General features: G+C 45.8%; 1 protein-coding gene across 1 annotated transcript in view; it reads left to right on the top strand.

Moving 5' to 3' along the window:
• The window catches only part of LOC138566835 (thialysine N-epsilon-acetyltransferase-like), a 157,284-nt gene that overhangs the window by 62,464 nt on the left and 74,605 nt on the right, over window positions 1-20,215 (top strand). Inside the window, exon 2 of the mRNA XM_069644530.1 lies at window positions 6,833-6,884. Within this exon, the coding sequence (XP_069500631.1) occupies window positions 6,833-6,884 (52 nt within the window). The remainder of the gene's footprint in view (window positions 1-6,832; window positions 6,885-20,215) is intronic.

Below are 20,215 nucleotides of genomic sequence, written 5' to 3'. Positions count from 1 at the left end.
TCGCAGCTACCACGGCGTTCCTATCTGGTGTGCCCCTGCTGGACATTTGCAGGGCTGCTACGTGGAGGTCGACGCACACCTTCACGAAATTCTACTGCGTCGATCGGGATTCCAGGGAGGAGTCCAGGGTCGGCCAAGCAGTGCTGCGCAACCTGTTCGCCTGAGGTGAGCCTGGTGAGGAGGTAAGATTGCTTAATGTTGAGTTTGATGTGATGCTTAATGTTGAGCCTTTGCCACCTCCCGTGGTTGTGCATGTGGGTACTGCTATGTATTCTTTATTCATGAGCATCTGAATCCATGCCAGACCCCATGCTGGAGAAGGAACAAGTTACTTACCTGTAACTGTTGTTCTCCAGCATGGGTCTGGCATGGATTCACATGCGAACCCTCCCGCCTACCCCTCTGCGGCTCTTCACTTGGTCATACTGCCACTTCACGTGCTTCCAAATCTGAAGATGGCTGCCAGAGGCGGTGCTTAGGTAGAGGGCAGTCATTGGCTGTGGTCAGTATGACGCAGAGACCAGTGATTGGTTATTACTACGAAAGACAGATCAGAAACGAAACTGATACTGGTTTTTTCTTTACCGAGGATTCCCAGCCTGACGACGGGGAATATTCATGAGCATGTGAATCCATGCCAGACCCATGCTGGAGAACAACAGTTACAGGTAAGTAACTTGTTCCTACCTCGGTCGAAACTCAGTTAACCGACCTCCTGAAGGATATTAGCCAATAAAATAGTTCAGCTGGTTGAGTAATCGTTGCTGTGATGTGTGTGTGTGTGTGTGATCTGTAGGTTGCAGTTTCGAATCTGGCAAGGCCAACTCATCCTTTCAAGGTCGCTAAAGGAGTACCGACTTTGCTTTGGTGATAATTGTGATAAATATGTTTTATACACATCGCTTTGCCAAAAGCGCTATATAAATGACCATTTGACCATGAGATTAGATCTAGAATTTAGCATGGCGTCCTTGCCTCTCTGCGTTGTTATATCAGAACATTGGCATACCATTAGGTAGTATTAACTCCAGGAAATGAGGACTTTCATTAAACATCAAAAGCCAATTCTGCTATTGAACCTCAAAGCACACAATACAATTCATGCTGGCTTTACTATGTAATTGGCTAAGGTTTTATATATACAGGAGAGATAAAATGGTCAGACATTAGAGAAATAATGAAAGGTGTATTCCGTCACAATGCAGAAAGCTGCCACATAGCATTGATTTCCATACAGTTTTTGCACACGTTGGCTGGATGTCGCATACATTTTACTGTCTTGCAAAGGAGAAAGGTCATTTTTACTTTCTTAAAATCACATTTACTCTCAAAGTTTAAAAATAGGGAGTAAAATACTCCCACCTCCAAAATCTTATCTGGAGCACTGCTTTCACCTACTCCACCCAGGATTTGGCCATGCTCGCCTGCATGGCTCCTTACACCAACATATCCTGAAAATTGACAACTATGGGAATATTTCATGGCTCGTGAAATGTATGCAGCCAAAAGCAACCTAAATGGCATGCTGATGAACTGGTAGGTATCTTATGGAGATCCGAACAGCATGAGTGGTTTAGACCCAGAATGAAGACGTATCTGTTGGTATGCATTCCCGAGGTCTAACATGTGAAAGTTTGCAGTTTTTACTAAATGAAGGATGAGATCTGCGATGTTGGGTTATGGGTATTGATCAGCAGTGATGTGCATATTTCAATACTGTAGATCTACGCAGAGCCTTATACATTTCCCATCTTTTATTGTTACTACTATGCGATGCACCTATTCTATAGCTTATACTGCCTAATATTAGGCACCTTTTTTGTCATGGTTTGTAGGGCCGGGCATAATTCCTGTCTGCCTGTGAGTGGAACTGGACACAAATTGTGTTGCTTGTGACTAGACCCCCTTCTCGCAGTATTATTTTGTTTTTGTAATAAAGCAAACTCTCCCCAGCCCAAAGGTTACTTATAAGTTGTTTCATTCATTTGCTTAGTGAGTTACATCATAGGTTCATCTAACAGGAGGTGGACCCACCAGTGCCCACCATCCAGACTACAACCTACCAATTGTGTTGGTGGAACACTGGTGTTCGCACTATCCTAAACATTCCACATCCATGTATCCATTCCACTCGTAACATCACACATTCTGACATCGCTCGCACATCTATTAGATCAGACTGTAACGCTCACCTGGTATCCACGGGGACGCCACTCAGCCTGCTTGGACCTCCTACGACCTCGAACCCTTCCCTGGAGTCTGTGTGACTGAAGACTGGGCCTGAAATACAGGATTGTCGGAGTTTAACTCTCTATTGTCTCTGCTTGACCCCCTCTTCCCTGGGGTCCAAACCTTCCCCTTGGTACACTCCTCGCCTTGTTTTCTTGTGTAGCGCGCTCTCCGTCCTGCCTTCAGTGCAGGGGTGCATTGACTGATGCGGGCTCGATGCTGCCTAGTTGCTTCACTAGCGTGAGCCCGACAGACTGGGCTTGCTGTAACTTCAGCCCGACCAGTAAGTAGAATGAGTCTTATGAACAGTTCTGTTGACCTTCGTTCCTTCTATGTGTCTTTCCTTCCTTGGGTGATGGAGGGGGTTCGGAGATGGCGGCGTGCTGCTGAGGTGAGTGGCACTAACGGTGAGTGAGAGCGCGATGCGCAATGCAGTCCCTTCTTACTTGTATTAACCAGTGTTCGTCTCTGTGTCCTTTTAGGTGCCGCAATGTCCCAGCGTGGCTGCCAGCTGAAAGAAAGAGACGCGGTGAGTAAGCGCGATGTGCGGCGCCTCCGAATGCTTTCCATTCTAACCTGGTATGTCCTTTCCCTCTTTGCAGGTCGATGAGATGCTCTGGAGTTGAAGTTACCCCGAGCGGCTTGAATTCAGGTAAGCGTTTGAATCTCGTACAGTTTTCGAGTAAACTGAGATATGCAGAATGCTTACTAATGTCTTCTCCTCTGTTCTTTTCCCCTTTCTTAGGATGCGGCGTGCCGAGATGAAGATGACACCGCCGTAGCTGCCCACAGGACTGGAGGAGCGATGGATGGAAGCTGGATGGTCTGCAAGGTAAGGCTATTATTACTGGTGTTCTTGTTCTTGCAGGGGCGCTGGGCGCGGAAGAAAGGAGAAGGCCTTCTGGAGACCGATCCAAGCCCGGTGAGTGTCACGCTGCAGGTTCAGAGAAACGCAAAGCGTGTTTCTCGGCCCGGGTGTGGCTTAAATAGTCTCTAGGTATCCCAGGTATCCCTGGGTTGAACCACACCCAAAAGGCTAGACTGCATATGCAGGTCAAGGAACTGGAATATGTGGGGGCATCCATCTTGCGTTCTATGCATTACAAGTCCAATGCCATCCTAGGGCAGTGTGTGAGCCTGGCACCACAGGCGCCAGGTCTGACTCCAAGTGGGTCTCTGGGAGGATGGAGAGGCCCTTAGGGGCCTTGTAGGTGATCGTGGCCTGGCTCCAGCCTGATATCTCAGAGCGCTGGTGGTAGGAATCATGACACAGACACAAGAATACATAAACAGCACATCAGGTAGCCTGTCTTCAAACATGCTCCAGGGCTGAAGACTGTGGCGTACTTGGTGAGTAGTGTTTTGCACGGTCGTCGCTGTACTCCAGATACAGGGACATTTCTGCACAGGTTCAGATTTATGTTCAGTGAGCCTTGATATTTATAGCCTAAAATTGAATTGCCCTCTTCCGACGCAAAGTTTCCCCAACCCATACCTGCTTCTGCGCTGAAATTCACAAACGAAGTATCTCAACATATGGATTATCTGGCCTCCAAGGGGTGAATGTCAAGCTTTTGGCGGTAAGTAGGTTGACTGCCAAAGAGTCTCTTGTATACAGTTTGGGTAATTATGGTTAAGACTGACTCTAAGCCTAAGTTTTGCTGTCACCGTCTATATGCACAAGACAGAAGTGTTTCTTTTTTTTTTTTTGTTTCTATTTTGCCAGAGAGATGCTTTACCAATATGTTTGTTGCTGCTGCCAGGTCTTCTGAATCTGTGATCCTGCTGTCATTTACGAGTAGATTTCTTTTTGTTTTTTAATTCGGGGCAAAGTACTGCTGAGCCAAAGTAATGTGGTGTTCCTGTAGTGAGCAATTAACCGAGTACAGATTAGTTGATGCTAACCAATTCTTGTGGCCCGTGACAGACATTGCTTGTTTTATGCAAGGATTGGAGCCTGGTATAGAAGTTAGAACTTTCCAAAAAAGTTCACCTTTTTGTCAACTGGGGTTTTCACTCTGGTGCAAGCCTCCAAGCACATGACCTTTATGGCTGAGCCACTAACATTTAGTGCAGGTACTGTATATTAAAACCAGTCTCTTCCTTTCTGCGCCAAGAGCATTGTAGTATAAGGATTGTGTTTAGAAGCTTCTCCATCTAAGGAATCAATGAAATGTTCAAATGTTGCAAGCTATCGTGACCAAGGCATGCGTGGGAACCTGGCGACTAGAGGAAAAATGGTCGAGGTGGCCAACCTTTCATGGCAAGAATCCTTCTGCTACTTGTGTCGGGGATAGATTCTTCTTTTGCCACCTCAGGGGCATCAATGACTCAGCCTCACTTCCTGATTGGATGCTGGGTGGGGCAGTGGCATTGCACAAAATGTGGTGCCCCCTGCAAGCCCTGCCGTAGAGGGCCCCTCCACTAGGCAGCATGGGGCAGCCGCACCACAGGGCCTGCCAGGGACCCTATTGTACCAGTGCGGTGGGGACACCACGGCTTGTCGCCACTGTTTCCATCTCCGTGAGAGAGGGATGAGTGTTGGGTAAAAGGCCCTCAGCAAAACTCCAAATGCCAAAGTAGGAACTAACAGAAATAAAATGTTCAGCCTTGATTACCATTAAACATCAAGCTTAACTAGCTGCATAAAGGATGCGCTTGGGTCTAGCAGAAACTGGGAGTGCTGAGTGCCCCTCAAAGCTGCACTAATTTTGTGAACTTTCCTTACTCTACTGCGCCTCTCAAAAGCATGGTTGGGGTCCCCATAATCCCTTGCACTGGGTGCTAGTATGGTTGCCGCTGTGTCGCTGATTGAAACCCTTGCGCTGTGTGCATGCATGACTATTGTGAAAATACCATATGCTTATGTCTGATCCCACCTGAAATTAAACAGAAAAAAGCCCATAAACAATTTGAGGCTTGTCATCATTACTTCTGCAGCTTTTGGGGGCTTTCTCCACCGACCATGAATAGAAAAATTCTCCTTTTTCCTGAGCGTCTTTAAAAGGGTCCGATGCTAAAGCTGCAGGCACGTCGATTGGCTAATTTGTGTGTATGCACAATACATATGTAAACACTGCAGGAGCCTGCGTGCAGGACTAGAGCTATACGCCAACCTGAATAGCCAGACCAGGACGTGTAAATAGATTGTGGATGGTGTGTTGAACATAGTACAATGACCTGAACACTCCATAGCGGGCCCCCTGAATATGTCAACACAACGTTTATAAAGTAGCACTTCTATACTTCAGCTAATGCAAACCGAGGCTGCTCGGTCTCACTCTAGTTTGTTGCAGTGTATTTTAAATGGATGGACCCTGGTGCAGATGTGTGCTGGGGAGCAGTATAGCTTTGCTGTTTTTTTAATCATCTGTGCTGAAGCAGATGATACCAAACTAGTGTTTAAACCTACTGTTATTCCAACTCACAAAGACTTTATCATTTTATTGAATAAAAAGGTGAATGCAGTTCAATTGGCTTAGTTTAGCCATCTAAAAAACGAAGTTGGCTGTAGTCCTCTCTAATGCCTGGAACCAATATATTTTTAGTAGTGTTGGACTGTGAGACCTGATTTTCTTGAGGCCTCCCTTACCTATGAGAACCAACACTGCACAAAGCATTCTGGAGCACTCGTTTACCTACTTTACCCAAGCGAGGTTCCTGAAAGTAAAACCAGATGACCCTCCTTCATGTTCCAACTCCTGACTGCTCTGAAAAACCTGTCGCAAATTGGAGCCTATTCTATTCTTTATATCCCCCTCTGACGTCTTTGCATGGACATCAGTTTGGAAGGATGCAAAGAACTGGGATGAGGTGCTATTGTGGGCCTTTCTTGCGGCACTGCAATCTCTCTGCACTAGCTAGCAGTGCTGACCTTGATTTTAATGTTCAATGTACACAGAAATCCATATGGAGCAAGGTCAGCACTGCCTTCTAGTGGATATTTTTGGTTAAACCCCTAAAAGGGAGCATGACTTTCGGTGGGCAGAAATCGGATTAAATTGGATTTAACTGAAATCCCCAAAGGCTAATTATGTTCAGCAAAGCTTTTTTGATTTATTTAATTTAGCAACCATTGCATCTGCCAACAATACATAATGCTCAATGTACAGAGTTCAGACAGATGAAGCAATTTTTGGCGGGATTCACACAATGTAGTTAAGTGGAGAAGTCAAGACTAGACATCTGGTGTCCTTGTGCATTCTTCATGAGCCCCCCCCTCGCTGCGCTGTATGCCAATGAAAATGCCTGGAACGTGGGCTGTATTCACTAAGGAAAGCCCTTGCTCTGAACATTTTCCTTGGTGTAGGGCGCTTCCCTTCCCCGCTCCCCCTTCCCACACACCATAACATCTGTGTAGTTTCTTACACAAGTTCTGTGGTGTCTTTTTATTCCAACACAAAAACAAAGAAGAAACTTACCTTTCTTGCGTGGCGGCGGGCCCTTACCTACATGGTCGGCCAGCTGCCTCTGGGCATATCGCCCGAGTAGCCGATTTAACCACCCCATCAAACCTTCCTTGTGATTGGGTTCTCATCTGTTACAGATGTGCATACATTATCCTGTTTTGAATAAGACTTTGTGTGTCGTTTTGTATTTTCAGGAACTGGCTGAATTTGAGCGCTTACCTGAACAGGTCCACATCACAGAGGAAGGTGAGGATGGACCCTTTTGGGCCGGATATGATTGATCCTGTGCTCAGGGAATTGATGGAGAAAGGGGCAGCTTAATCATTTTTACATAGACCAGTTTGCTGAAGGGTGTTTCAGAAGGATTAATTAGCACTGATTGTGGAATCTACGGTTCTGCACCTCCGTGCGCATGTTCCAATGGGCCCCACACCTGTCCCAGTAGAACAATCTCTTCAAGAACCTTTAACTCAAGTCAACGTAAATGTGTGAATTGTGCTTTTTCAGATTGCTTTGTAATTCACATTTCCACTTGTCTGTTGTAGTTTTATGTGAGGTGTCTTCCGGACAATCAATGCACACGTAGCCCCAAACCTGCTATTAAACTCATGGACACAACAACATTCACATTAAGTAATATATGATTTATTCAGATGTTTCTATCGACGCTTAAAGTAATCTTATCACTAGCCGCATGTAGTAGCCATCCAGTCATTTTTAGCTTTGGCTCCTAAGTGTTCGCTTGAGCGACAGCACTATGGGACCAAAATAATGTAATAGAATACTATTTGGGAGGGTGGCACGATTTGTATTTGAGTTTAGAAACTGAGATTTGGTGATGTTTATCCAGAATGTTGTGCCAATGGCTTGTCTCATCATGTTGATATGCAGTAATTGTGCACTTCTAAGCAGCCGTTGCTATACTCTCCCTTGTTATATTGGCTATCCATGATGTTGGTCATTTTCACCTGTGGAAGCAGATGTCTGAAAGTTAATAGATTAATTTCAGCCATTCCGCTGACCCTCGTCTAGATTTCTGTTAAATTTAAATGATCCAAAACTGCCTTTTCTGCAGGGCTTTGAGTGGGCCATGGCTAGCTGGCTTAGGGGGGTGGGGGGATTCACCAGTCTTTAAAGTGTTTAGCCGATGATCCACCAGTATGGCAGTCGGATGTGCCGGAAAGTGCAGCTGGCTCTCACTTGGTACCTCCCAACAGCAGAAGTTGTGCGCACAAGTCCCCTCATGTCGGTGAGTCCATTCAATTCGGAGGCACCTGCCCAGCACCATGTGGGCGTTGGAGTAAACATAGGAAATGGCACGCTTAAAGCTGCTTGAGGAGTGGGTAGCTGTGCACAGGAGCTGGTGAAGAAGCCCCGGGAAGTTAGAACAACTCAATTCTCACCCGCCAACCTTTTCTCTTTCTCTCCCGCAACCCCACCTCTTTGCAAAAGCCTGCAAGAAAGTATGTTGAGGAGGGAATGGAGATGGCTGTTCTGATCTTGAAAAATCCATGTTTTTTTGGTTTTAAAAAAAAAATGTTTTGGGGATTTATGGTTCGCAGCATATTTGCCTTTGGGAGTGGTACAAGGCTACCTTTATACAAATAATTATTCACCATTTTTACTTTGGGATATTGGGTGGTGCCTAGAAGTCGAAACTATTGCATTGGAGTACAGCTAGGGGGAAATGACACATGAGCGACACAAAGCTTGGAGGCGTTTCGTTATTTGCCCACCCTTTGACTGCCCTTGCCCATGCTAATCCCTGTAGCCATTCCCACCCAGTTCCTACCACAAAACCTTGTTGAGCTTGATTTATTCGAGCCTTCCCACCAAACGTTGCACTCCAGTGCCTGCCAGTGTTTTTTCGAAGCAGTTTTATGAGTGAATGACTTCATTGGAGCTATAAATGTGCTACTGGTGTAACTGAAATGTCTTAATAAATGTCTTTTAAGGTAAGGCGGCTTGCAGTACCTATTAAAGCACTCCCGGTGCCTTCCCGGAGACGTGATTGGCACTGATTTGATCCCCAAGACCTATTGTTCTTGATACTGGACAAATGGAAGTGTCTTGGCACCATTGATTTCTCATCCCTCTCATGGATGTTTTAAAGAGGTGGCCGACCAAGTAGCCCCTCTGAAACTGGTGCAAGATCGGAGGGCCCCTTCCAAGCCATGGTTCAGTGACCAATTGAAAGGCTCCCATCTGCTTGTGAGATGGGCAGAGCGGAAATGGCGACATTCCTATGCCCTGGCTGGCTGAGAAAGCCAGGCTGCGATCGATCACCAAAAGCTAACATCAAGAGATGTTGGTGGCCAAACAGACGTTCTTTACTCAGAAGGTAGAGAGTGCCTTAAATCAATCCAGGGAATTCTTCTCGGTGGTGAGATCTTTCTCATGCCCCTCCCATCTCTCTTCAGGGGTTCGGCCTTAGCAGGCATTATGCAACTCTATCTCCAAATTTTTTCCTTTCTTTTTTTTACCTCTAAAATATAAAAAATGCAGGAAACCATTGCTCTGGGGAGGGCATGCCGTGTAACCTCCATGTTCTACACCTACTGAGACTGTCACACAGGCATGGGTAGATTTCCCTAATTTTCTTCTGCAGATCTGGTTGATTGGGCCGTTCGTCGACTCAAATCAGCCACCCCCTCAGATCCAATCCCTTTGGTCACACTTAATGCAATTATGCCGGGCCTGCTGCCCTTGGTTACTGACGCTGTGAACCATGCCTGTCAGGTCTGATTCCCACAGAATTGAAGCAAGCGACTGCCATTCCTTTACTGAAGAAACTTTCACTGGATATTACTGTAGTAGCACATTTTTGGCCTATTTCCCTCCTTCCTTTTTCTATGAAGTTACTGTATATACAAACTCTCATAGCATTTACAGGATATTTTCTCATGTAACGATCTCCTGTCAACAAAACAAATCTCAATTGTTATCATAACATACATTATTTTATTTATAGATAACAAAAAAAAACACTCAATACGATTTAAGACCTTTCAAATCAACGGTTCATAATTATTGCGAAATGCACACACACCCATCTGCGACCGATATTCCAATCCTTCAATTCAAACCACGCTCATTCCCATACATAATTTATCCATACAGTGCAAAAATACTAAAAGACCATTTTTAAAGAAGATGGGTTCTACAAGTTGACCTAAAGTGCAATGTGCTGTATTGACCATAAATACACTGTTGTATTCAGGTACTGGCATATATCAAATGTCTATTCTGATACAATAAATCGCCTCGAAATTCATATAGGGCTATCCAGCATTTGTTATCGAATGAAACTTGTAAAAGGGGTCTAGTCGAGTTTCGGCTGGGTAATAATAATAATAATAATAATTTGGCATTTATATAGCGCTACGAACCCTCAGGCATCTGAGCGCTGCTTATTATTACCCACGGGGTGTGGTGCTCATTTATCGACCTCGGAAGGATGAAAGGCTGAGTTTGGCCCTGCCGGGATTCGAACCTGCGTTAGCAGACTCTGCACGATGTCAAAGCGAGTGCTCTACTCGCTGTGCCACTTGACCAGCTAATTTAGCTGTATCTCATACCCCAGCCATCTTCAGGACACAGTCATTTCTGGTCACGATGGTGTGTCTAGCAAAGTGGTAACTGATGTTACAGTGGCGCGGGAGAAACTTCCTCCACCCCAGGAATAGGAAATAATAGGACTAAGTATGATCCCTGCATGAGCATGATTGTGTCTGACTCTCAGGACCGGCGCATCAATTCGGGTCTTTCTTCACTGCATCGTATAATGCAATTTACATCAATTTGATCCCTCACGGAGCGTGCCTGTGTCTCCAAAATTTGGCAGCACGAGTGGCCACAAACGCTCTGTATGGAGCTCCTATCAGTCCTGTGCTACAGGCTCTGCACTGGCTTCCAATAGCCCAGAGAATTACATTTAAGTCACTCTGTCTGGTCCACCGGCCTTGTCTGGACAAGGGGCTGAATATCTGAGGGGTGCAATGTAATAGTTACGCCCCGGCCTGACTGCTCTGCTCTAGTGAGGCCAGCCTTTTGGCTATTCCTAAAATCCGACTGCCCCGAGTGAGAAGTCGAGCTTTTTCTTTTGCATCCACTAAACTGTGGAAAAGCTTACATGCAGGGTTTAGGCAGACGGAAAATTATTTCCTCTTTAGGCGGGCCCTGAAAACCTTGTTTTGGCTGCTAGTTACGACCTTGAAATCCACGGTCCAAGATGCCCTTGGGTGAATGTGCACCCTATAAATGCCCCTAACATAATTTAACCAGGTCTTCCTTCAGCCAATCGCTTTATAGGCACTATGCGTGTCCTTCACTGATGTCCTCTTAAAGTATTACATGCTACAGGTGTCGGGCACCTCTACACCACAGGAACTGGGAAAATGGAACCCATGGAACTTCACAAAAGGTGTTCCTGTGGGATAATATCCTAAACATGTACGATTAATTGTGTCACAATTGAGGGCTTGTGTATAGGCACTAGGCATTTGCCATGCATTGCTGTTGGATGCCCAGGTACTCGTACCATTTTGCAGCTGCTACCATGAATAGCCAATTAATACAAGTGGGGAAGTGCCTGACCTGTGCCTTTCCCATGCCTAATGACAAGCCCAAACTGTTGGCTTTGCCAATGCTTGTTTAAAATGTATACATAAGACAAGTCCAGATATTGGTAAGTGTGCTGGCTATAAATGTAAATATTTGGCTTTGGGTGGGAGTGGGGTAGGGGGTGTACTGGCACATGGCTGCCCCATGCAAATCATGATTTACCTTTTTTGAAAAGATCATAGATGATACATATCAGGATATTTTATAATGTGCTGGTGAGACTACACACCTGCTGTCCAACTGTTGACATGTACATTCCATTTCAATCAGTTAATAATGCAAATGTTTCACTATTGTGTATAGAGTCTGTGTTTACAATAGTGTAAAACTCCTGTAGCCTTTTCACATTTTTGTGGACAATCTATTGATCCCTTGAAAAACCAGTTGAAAAGCATATTGATAAATATGAGGGCAGCAATGGTTTAGGCGATAACCCGGTGTGTTAAGAGCTTGTTACAGAAACCTCTATATCCATCTCACAGTACCAAATTCTGCCAGGGCCAATTCTAAGTTTCCTATATCTGATGTGTGTGTATATAGGTATAGTAACCACTAATAGGTAGCAAAACAACGTCCCTTTACTAAATCTCATTAGCTATGAAATGAACATATCTCAGTATGGTAAACCTCTAGAGCTCTGTGAAAGGATTTGCCTGACACAGTATGTTTGGTTTCAGGCTTTATTTAGCGGGCCCACCCGTGCGCCAACGGGTCACCCCTACTCGGCTCCCCTGCCTCCAACTGTCATCGCTGTCTCATGAGCCCGCACAGAACCAGACTGAAGCTTGTGAGACAGCGCGACCAATACAAATATAAACAAAACATACCAAGATCATTACATATCTCCCCCCCATTAAAACTTAATATAAGAAAATCCTAAAGAACTAACAGAAACTAAAAGCACAGAAACTGAAGTAATTTACAGAATGACATCTGACTAAATAACTAACACAGAATGAACTAACATGGAAATCAAAAACCATTTACCATTGGCAGATAACTATGAATAAATAACAGGTGATTTCACACCTTTGAAATCACTGCACATAATCACGCAACCACCCCGGTTTGTGTGCAACCCTCTTATGAGTACCCACACCAAAACCCTCATCCTTTCTCACCCTGAGACAGCGACTCGCCCCACCATTCAAACCAGAGGAAACAACAAATTCAGGCCTCCGTTCAACCTCCTCACCCCCAACTTGCTCCTCATTCACACCCACAACGCCATCATCTCCTGTACCATTATTCTCAGCCCTTGCTAATCTACCCTTTGACCACACCTCACCACCTTCCAGAATGACCACTCCTTCCCGCACTGCAGAAATCCTTTTGGAACCAATAAAATTGCTCTCAACACACTTGTGTGTAAACCTAGGGTTCCTAATGAACACCCACTCTCCTACTTTCCAATCATAAACTTTGACACACTCCCTCTTGTCAAACCTTGTTTGTCCTTTGACCTTACCTGATGAGTTTAATAATGGCACCCCTGTGCACCACAACCGACCCTGCTAACCCCAGCCAACCTGGACAGAGTTTGGTCCCCGGTTCCCAACCTTTGAGCAATACAAAAGGAGAAAAAACCTTGGTGACAGAATGCAGAGTAGTCCAGTAACTCCACATCATGTGGTCCAATACTTCCCTCCATGGCTGCCCCGTGCGCATAGCTAACTAGTCCTCCTTTTATGTACCTATTGAGTCCCACATGCGATTTTGGGCACCTTGCTGATTCACTTCTACGTGACCAACTCGTGCGCTGTACCAGCAGCTGTCGAGTTCAAGAAAAGTTACTGTCTAAAGATCTGCCTTTGGAGCAATCGGTGGAGATGGCTAGAGGAATGGAGCAAACCTCCAAATACATGACTAGTATGAAGACCGACAAGCAAGTCAATGAAGTTGCGGAAATCAAGAATAGCAGGAAGGTTGTTGCTGGCAGAGATGTGAAGTGTTTCCAATGCGGGAGCAATTGTCATATCTCCACTAACCTGTTTTGCCCCACCAGGAATGTGATCTGCTTGAAGTGCAAGAAGAGGGGGGCACTTCGCTAGAGTTTGCCGACCATGCGCTTTGGTGTAAAATGTTGAAGTTGGTGGAAGGTGCCCTGAGCAAGAGGAAAGTAGGAGACATGTCCAACAGTGGGAAAGGACCAATTGATGTGTTCATGGTGAATGGAAGAGTGGTGACGATGAAGGTGGATAGTTGTTCACCTTGGATGATCATGTCAAAACAAACATTTGAAAACTGTGGAAATGGAAAGGTTGAGCAATTAAAGGAACGTGGGATTGAACCATATGCATATGGTAACGTCAAGATTGAAGTGTTGGGAAAGTACGTACTCCGCCACCATTAAGTATAAAGGGAGGAGCTGTGATGCAGAGGTTTTTGTGACTAGAGAAGGATCGTCAGTCCTAGGATGGAGTGAGCAGCGGAAGTTGGGTATACGTATTCAAGCTAATGCGGAATTTCCCATCACAATCGCAGAAGTGGGAGACAGGTGGGAGAAGGAATATCCCAATGTGTTTTCAGAGGACCTGGGAAGGCTGGATGGCTTTGAGCATAAGATTGAACTGAAAAAGGGCACAGTTCCCAGGGTACACAGTGAGGCCGGTTCCCCAACATCTCAGAGACAAGGTGAAGGTGGAGATTGAGTCTTTACTTATCATTGAAAGACTCAAAGTTTCGGAGTGGCTGTCTCCTGTGGGGATTGCAACAAAGGCCCCAAATTCTTATGCACTGGTGAGCTCCATATAGTGTCTCTTGCCACTTAAGAATTGTACTTCCCTGTGCTTGGCCTCCTCTTGCTAGCCAGCTTGGAGTGGCAGCACTTCAAAGGCTCCCTCTGCAGTGCCTGGTAATGTTGTAGCTTTGTCTTTGACGCTACTGTGTGCCCGTATGAGCGTTCGTTTGTAGGCTCTTTTGGCTTAGCCAGTTATCATTCACTGACTACCATTCGTTGGATTGGGGGCGTTGTCCTGGCAACACGTAGCTTTACGCTTGCGGGTGCTTTACTCGCTCGAGAGCGTGAGACAGCCCACACCCTGGCTAAATCTTAATGGGGATCACAGCCCTGTTTGCTCCTCTCCTTCTGGGGGCCCCCCTCACCTGCAGGAGTCGCAGATGCAGCACGGCCGTCGCAACAGGCTGCCAGTTGTTCCAAGGCGCGAACACAGCCGCCGCAGCACCCCCGTGGCAGGCCCGCTATCCTCGTCGCCAATTAAAGGATTCGCCTGACACGGTATGTTTGGTTTCAGGCTTTATTTAGCGGGCCCCCCTGGAGCGCCAACGGGACACCTCCACTCGGCTCGCCTGCCTCCAACTGTCATCGCTGTCGGTCGAGCCTGCACAGAAGAACAAGACCGAAGCTCGTGAGACAGCGCGACCTATACAAACATAAACAAAACCTACCCAAGATCATTACACTCTGTTCCTCCTGAGGAAGAGCGTAAAGTGTCGCTCAAGAGAGGCAAATGGGTAGTCCAATTCAAGACTGTCGAACCAAAGTGTCTGAGGTTCATGTTCCGGCTTTCCCACCAGACGATACTGTGATCCTAGATAAATCCTCTCGTCTCACTACATAGCAGAACCTCCTGCTAATGGCTGAAACCCAATGCTTCTCCAGTTAAAGCTTGCAAGCCAATGCGCTTTGTCAAAAGATGGCTACAAAAAGGAAGACGGACTGCGGATGAAAAAAGGGCACTGTGAGCCACCTCGTGCTAAAAAGCCCTTGAATATCGCGTGTGATTCTGGGAATCTGTTAATTGTTTGAAAATGTGAATCTTGGGAGATTTGCTCTTCTATTATATGCAATCTCCCTCCCGCGTTATGCATTGCTATGTGCAATGGCGTTAAAGGGTTGTCTGGCCTTGACGTGTGTACTGCGATGTTGGTGTGCCTCAACACCTAACCCTTTGCCAATGGCCTTATTCAAGGGTCCAATAAGTAATGGCTTGGACCTTTTTGATTTGTTCTCCTTTAAGGGAATTGACCAATCAGACAGTGTTGGGATATGCGCCTCCTTACGCAGGCCACACCCCTCCTTTGCATTCTCTTGTTGCTTGTGCTCTCTTGTGCCCTGGCCATCATTGCTTAGACCGCACACATTCCCCGGGCCATGGCCCCAAATGTCAGCCTGCCTAAAGCGCAGATTATTGTTTATGCTCGCAAAAGCAGAGCTCGGAAAAGTAAAGGGTTAATTGCATCTGTCCAGCTGCTTTTGGTGTGATCAACCATCTTACTCGAGTGTGCCTTCGGCCACTTCTAAGCAATGCAAAGTCCCAAAGAGCAGCTCTGGATGAAGCACCACGTGTGGTGTTATTGTTTTGTAAAGGAAAGGTTAAGACCGGTGGGACCTTGCAATGAAAATTGTATTGGTATAATTTGTAGAGGGTTGTAAAATAGAACAACTGTAGCATGGGACTTTGATGAGGTCTTGACATTGAGTTTGCTGCTGAACGCAGAGCAGCTGTGAGTGGGAGCAGCGGAAACGTGCTCTCGTCTGGGGACAAAATGGCTGCTTCTGTGATATTTCCATCAGGCCTCGGTTCCAGCATGTGAGCAGCCTAACGGAGACCGCTTTCATTCCTCACTACTGCGACTTTGGCGAGATAAAGGAGAGCAGGCCTGCTCTGTTTAAAGCTAGCAAGAGCCTGCCGTAAGCTTGCAAACCTTGCCACTACTTTGATTCAAAACGAATACAGGGAAAATGGCAATAACGTGGGTTTGTTTTTGGCTCCTAGGTGTGGTGCGTTAGCTCCACCTGTGAGGGAAAACTAATGTCATGGGAGTTCTTGAAAAGGTGGACATGGCGTTTCAGGACAACAGCCTGCAGGCATGCCAGTGCATGTGAAAGGCCAGGCCTTTTTTTTTCCAACAGGCCCACTCCGGTCCAGACGACCTCCACTAGGGTCTCCTCTCACAGCAAACTATGTATTTATTTTTTATTTATGTATGGTTATGGATCTGCCATTGTTGTTTTTAAGCAGCCTTCTCTTGGGAAATGAGCTAATTGCAGCTGTAAACCAGCTCATGGGGTAATACAAATCACTGCTATTTCATTTATCACCAACAAGTTTAAAAGTTAAAAACGCTTTAATGCCATCTAATGACACATTGCTTCCTACTGTTCACTAATGGATTACTGATAATGCATGGGCAGCTCGGGAAACATGGTGGATTGTATCTACCAAGACATTCTAATTGGTTATTTATAACCCAGAGGTTTCTAAGCGTGGACCCGGGGATCGAACCTGTGTTGCTCCACGTTGACTTGCTTCCAAAGCGAGCGCATTGCACCTGAGCTATCCTCCCGGGAAATACCAGTGGTATTTTCCATAGGCCATTGGTATTTATCCGCACATCTCGCTGCGTTACTCTATCTTTGTTTTGCATCCTTCTCGAATGTTTTATGTGTCTATGGACCTTCTCCAGAGTTCAGTCAAGGACAGAAGCAGCAACTTAAGAACACCCATGTTAACTTCTTGTGAATGCTCCTCACCCACACTTCTCATTAGCACCTGTAGCTCCTGGGTGCATTTGCGGGATTGCTATTATCCTGTTAGCCGTGATGGAGGTATATAAGAGTTCACTATTTCGAAGTGAGCGGGAACGGTCAGGCACGGTGTTCCACTACTTTTATTTTTTTTACTTAACCGCACCACTACTTTTTGCAATAATTCCGGAACTGTTCTTTGTGAAGTTAAACCACACTTATCTGTTTTACCACCGGATATCCGCTACAGCTAAACTGAAATCCGTTTCAACTCACCACCCCGGAAAATTTCGCGCCTTTACTTCCTACTCTGTCCCCGGCCGGAGTCGCAGTTCCACTACTGTTTTGGTACACTTCTATCACTCCAGAGTTCTAAAGGTGTAGAGTCCTAGACAGCTCAGTAAGCACTGCAATCCACAGAGACGGTGCAAGGGTTTTTATTGAACGTTTTATCGGGGTGCTACAGCCTCGTCTCACCCCACCATCTTGCGCCTGTCCATTTTTGACACTCTGGGTTCTTCTTGTTGCAAATTTTTTTTGTGGTTGGTAAAACGCCAGTGCTTTTTGATGTTTCACTACTTTTTAATTTTCTATATTTGAATCATGCCTCCACAAAAGGCACTAGATTTCGGGCATACCAAATGCTGTCAGAATGTTCTGTTTTGTTACCATTAAATCCGCAAACTGACCCCCTTTGGGCCAGTGCTGACTTTTCAGCAAATTGAGTGTTGCTTTCTGGGATTTGTAGTAAGTAGTATGAGCCTACTGTAATGCGTCGGGCATGATTCTTCCCCGAAACCTGTCCTAGCAGCCTTCTCATGTGGCCAGGAAAATGCAGATGCTTCCTGATCCCGACCCTGGGGGTGGTGTACTGTGGGAGGATCACATGGAGTGGTGGGGAAGAATGGGAAGCCCCCTCCCCTCTGTTTAACTTTCCCCATAATCCCCCAAATTTGATGACTGTTTGCCAAACAGTCAAAGTCAAAAGAACTAACTTTGTTGGGTACTACAAGTATGTCGTTGACCACCAATCCCACGACATACATGGGCCAGTCAGAGTCTATAATTGCTGCTTATGTGACCTTATTGGCTTCTTTAATACACTGTTGGCTGGACATGTTGACTCCCCCTGTCTCCTCCCCAAACTCCATAACCATGACGACTGCCCGCAGCAACATGGGGCACAAGGACAACACATTATTTGTCTCCTCTATGAGAAAACAGCGATTGGTACACAGAGTATATGTGGGCAAGCCACTAATGTGGCAATTGTGGAGGGATGCGAATGTGCAGTGCCATCACCAAGGGCACATTCCAACTAGTATCACATTAAGGCGAAACACGTCCTGCCTGAACTGCTTCTGTCTAAAGTGTGTTTTTTTAATTACAACTAAGCTTTTACTAATATTATGACAAATGCCTTAATCAAGTTTGCCTTTTAGCTGCTTGATTGATATTTCTAATGTTTTATTTTTATTTTATTTTTTGGGAGGGGGATTTTTTATTTTTATTTTGTTAAGAGATTCAACAGCAGGTGTACGCTATTAACATTGTCCCATGGCGGAGGGAACAAACAACTACTGACACCAGAATAAGTTGAGAGAGTTTTATTAAACAAAAGTAAAACATAAGGCAATTTCATGGATATTGGTTCAGGGTGGCTTTAGCATAAAGATTCTTGGGAGATGTGGTCTTTGAAGTGAGGATTATAAAAGGACCGCAGACCGAAATCATTCAGAAAGTTCCAGGCAGGAAGCTCTCCTGTTTAGGTTGCTCTAGTATTCTGTCCTTATCCCTTCTTTTGGGGACCACAAGACCTCTCCCCTCTCTCCGGATTTAGAGCTTCCTCCCTTCACCAAGTGTGCCAATTGTCCTCCCCTTCAATGGGGCTCTCCCCTCTGTTACTTAATTATTCTCTTCCAGTGCCTCTGTTATGCACACCCTTCCACACCCAGTGATGTAGAGCCGTGCTCACTAATCTGTACCCAGAGACATTGTGCCTCTCCCTCCCCGATACCTCTTCTTCCACTGTAGCACATCCCTCTTCTGGGGTAACTAGCCACTCCTTCACCCTCCCTTCTCTTGAGTCAACAGTCTTGTTTATTTTTATGTTTTTATTGTCAAGAAGATCTTCTCTCCTTACTGGAGCCCACTACTCTTCAGGGGTTTCTGAGGCTCACCTCTTCCTCACTGGATGGGGTCCTTCAAACCCCCCAACCCCCCTCACAGGAGCAAGCCCCTCTTCTGGAGTTCAGGGGGGTCCCCGCTGGTAGTGACCCCACTTTTGGGGTTCAGCAGGGTTCTTCTCCCCCCGCATTGGAGCGCATCCCCTCTTCTTATGTTCAGGGGGCTCTTCTCACTGCAGAAGACCTTTTGTCTGGGCTCAAGGGCCTTCCTCGCTTTGGTGTTCTCCCGCTTCTTCAACAAACCCCTCTCCTCAGCTCTTAGCCCAAAAGAGGCAGTGTTTCTTAATCTCAGTAATAAAGTCCTTACTGTTCTCCCATTGGCCAAGGCAAACATTTGAATTGATTTGGTAATTGACTTCCTATTCCAAGCCAAGGGAAGAAAGCCATTAAAAAGCTTGACGCCAACTTGGATTTCATTCAGTTTGCTTCCAGGGGAAGTAGCTGTTGTGTGTCTGCTGCTCTGCTCCTGCCCTGCCTACTGGCTATCATCCTGCACAGAAGTTCTTTTTTTATGGGTTTCCGATGTAAAATGAAAAGGTCCTCACAACGGACAGGAAAACCTCTAGAATGTTCTGTACTGTGTTAAACCCGTTTTTCCTTTGGGGATGGGAAAGAAAGTATTTCTCTTTAAGTGCTGCAGGAAGGGAGGAAACCATTCTCTTGCACAAGCACAGTTTGACGGGGGAGATTGGCATAGCTTAGGTTTTCCCTTCTGGGAGCCGCACTTATTAACTGAGGTATATCTCTGGATCTTCTAGTGGTTCCCCACAGCATATGTTTCCCCTGAATCCTTGAAAGATATTCTGGAATCTGCTTCTGGAATCCGCTTCAGATTGTCTATCTCTAAATCTGATGCATTTTGGGAGAGGCAGTCCTGAATACCCTGTTTCTTGGGACCTGGTAGTTTCTAACTAGTTTCTCTCTAGGGGAGTTTTCAGAATAGCTCAGGGATGGCCCTGTCAATCCTATTATCGCGTTATTTTGATTTACACCGCACACCGCTGCCGTTCTCCTGGACTACAGACGCACTGGCGGATCTGAAAAGGAAGGAGGAGTGGGAGGGCCTTAGTTAGTGGGATAGAGAGGGAGGGCTTTGATGAGCTGGTGTTGGCTTCATTTCGGAAAAACTGGTCCCTGTGTGTTGGGTTGGTTTTTCGTTGGTACGGATTAGGTCGTGTTTGTTGTACGAGTGTGTGCGGGATGATTTGTGTGTAATTGTTTACTTTTTTCCGAGGGCGTGTTGTCTTTAGTTGGGTGTTGATGAGTGTGTGCATTTT

The sequence above is a fragment of the Ambystoma mexicanum genome, chromosome 1p (assembly GCF_040938575.1).
Source record: "Ambystoma mexicanum isolate Mex_15411 chromosome 1p, UKY_AmexF1_1, whole genome shotgun sequence".
NCBI lineage: Eukaryota > Metazoa > Chordata > Amphibia > Caudata > Ambystomatidae > Ambystoma > Ambystoma mexicanum.
Note: the sequence above shows the minus strand (reverse complement) of the source record. Positions and strands in the feature narration are given on the sequence as shown.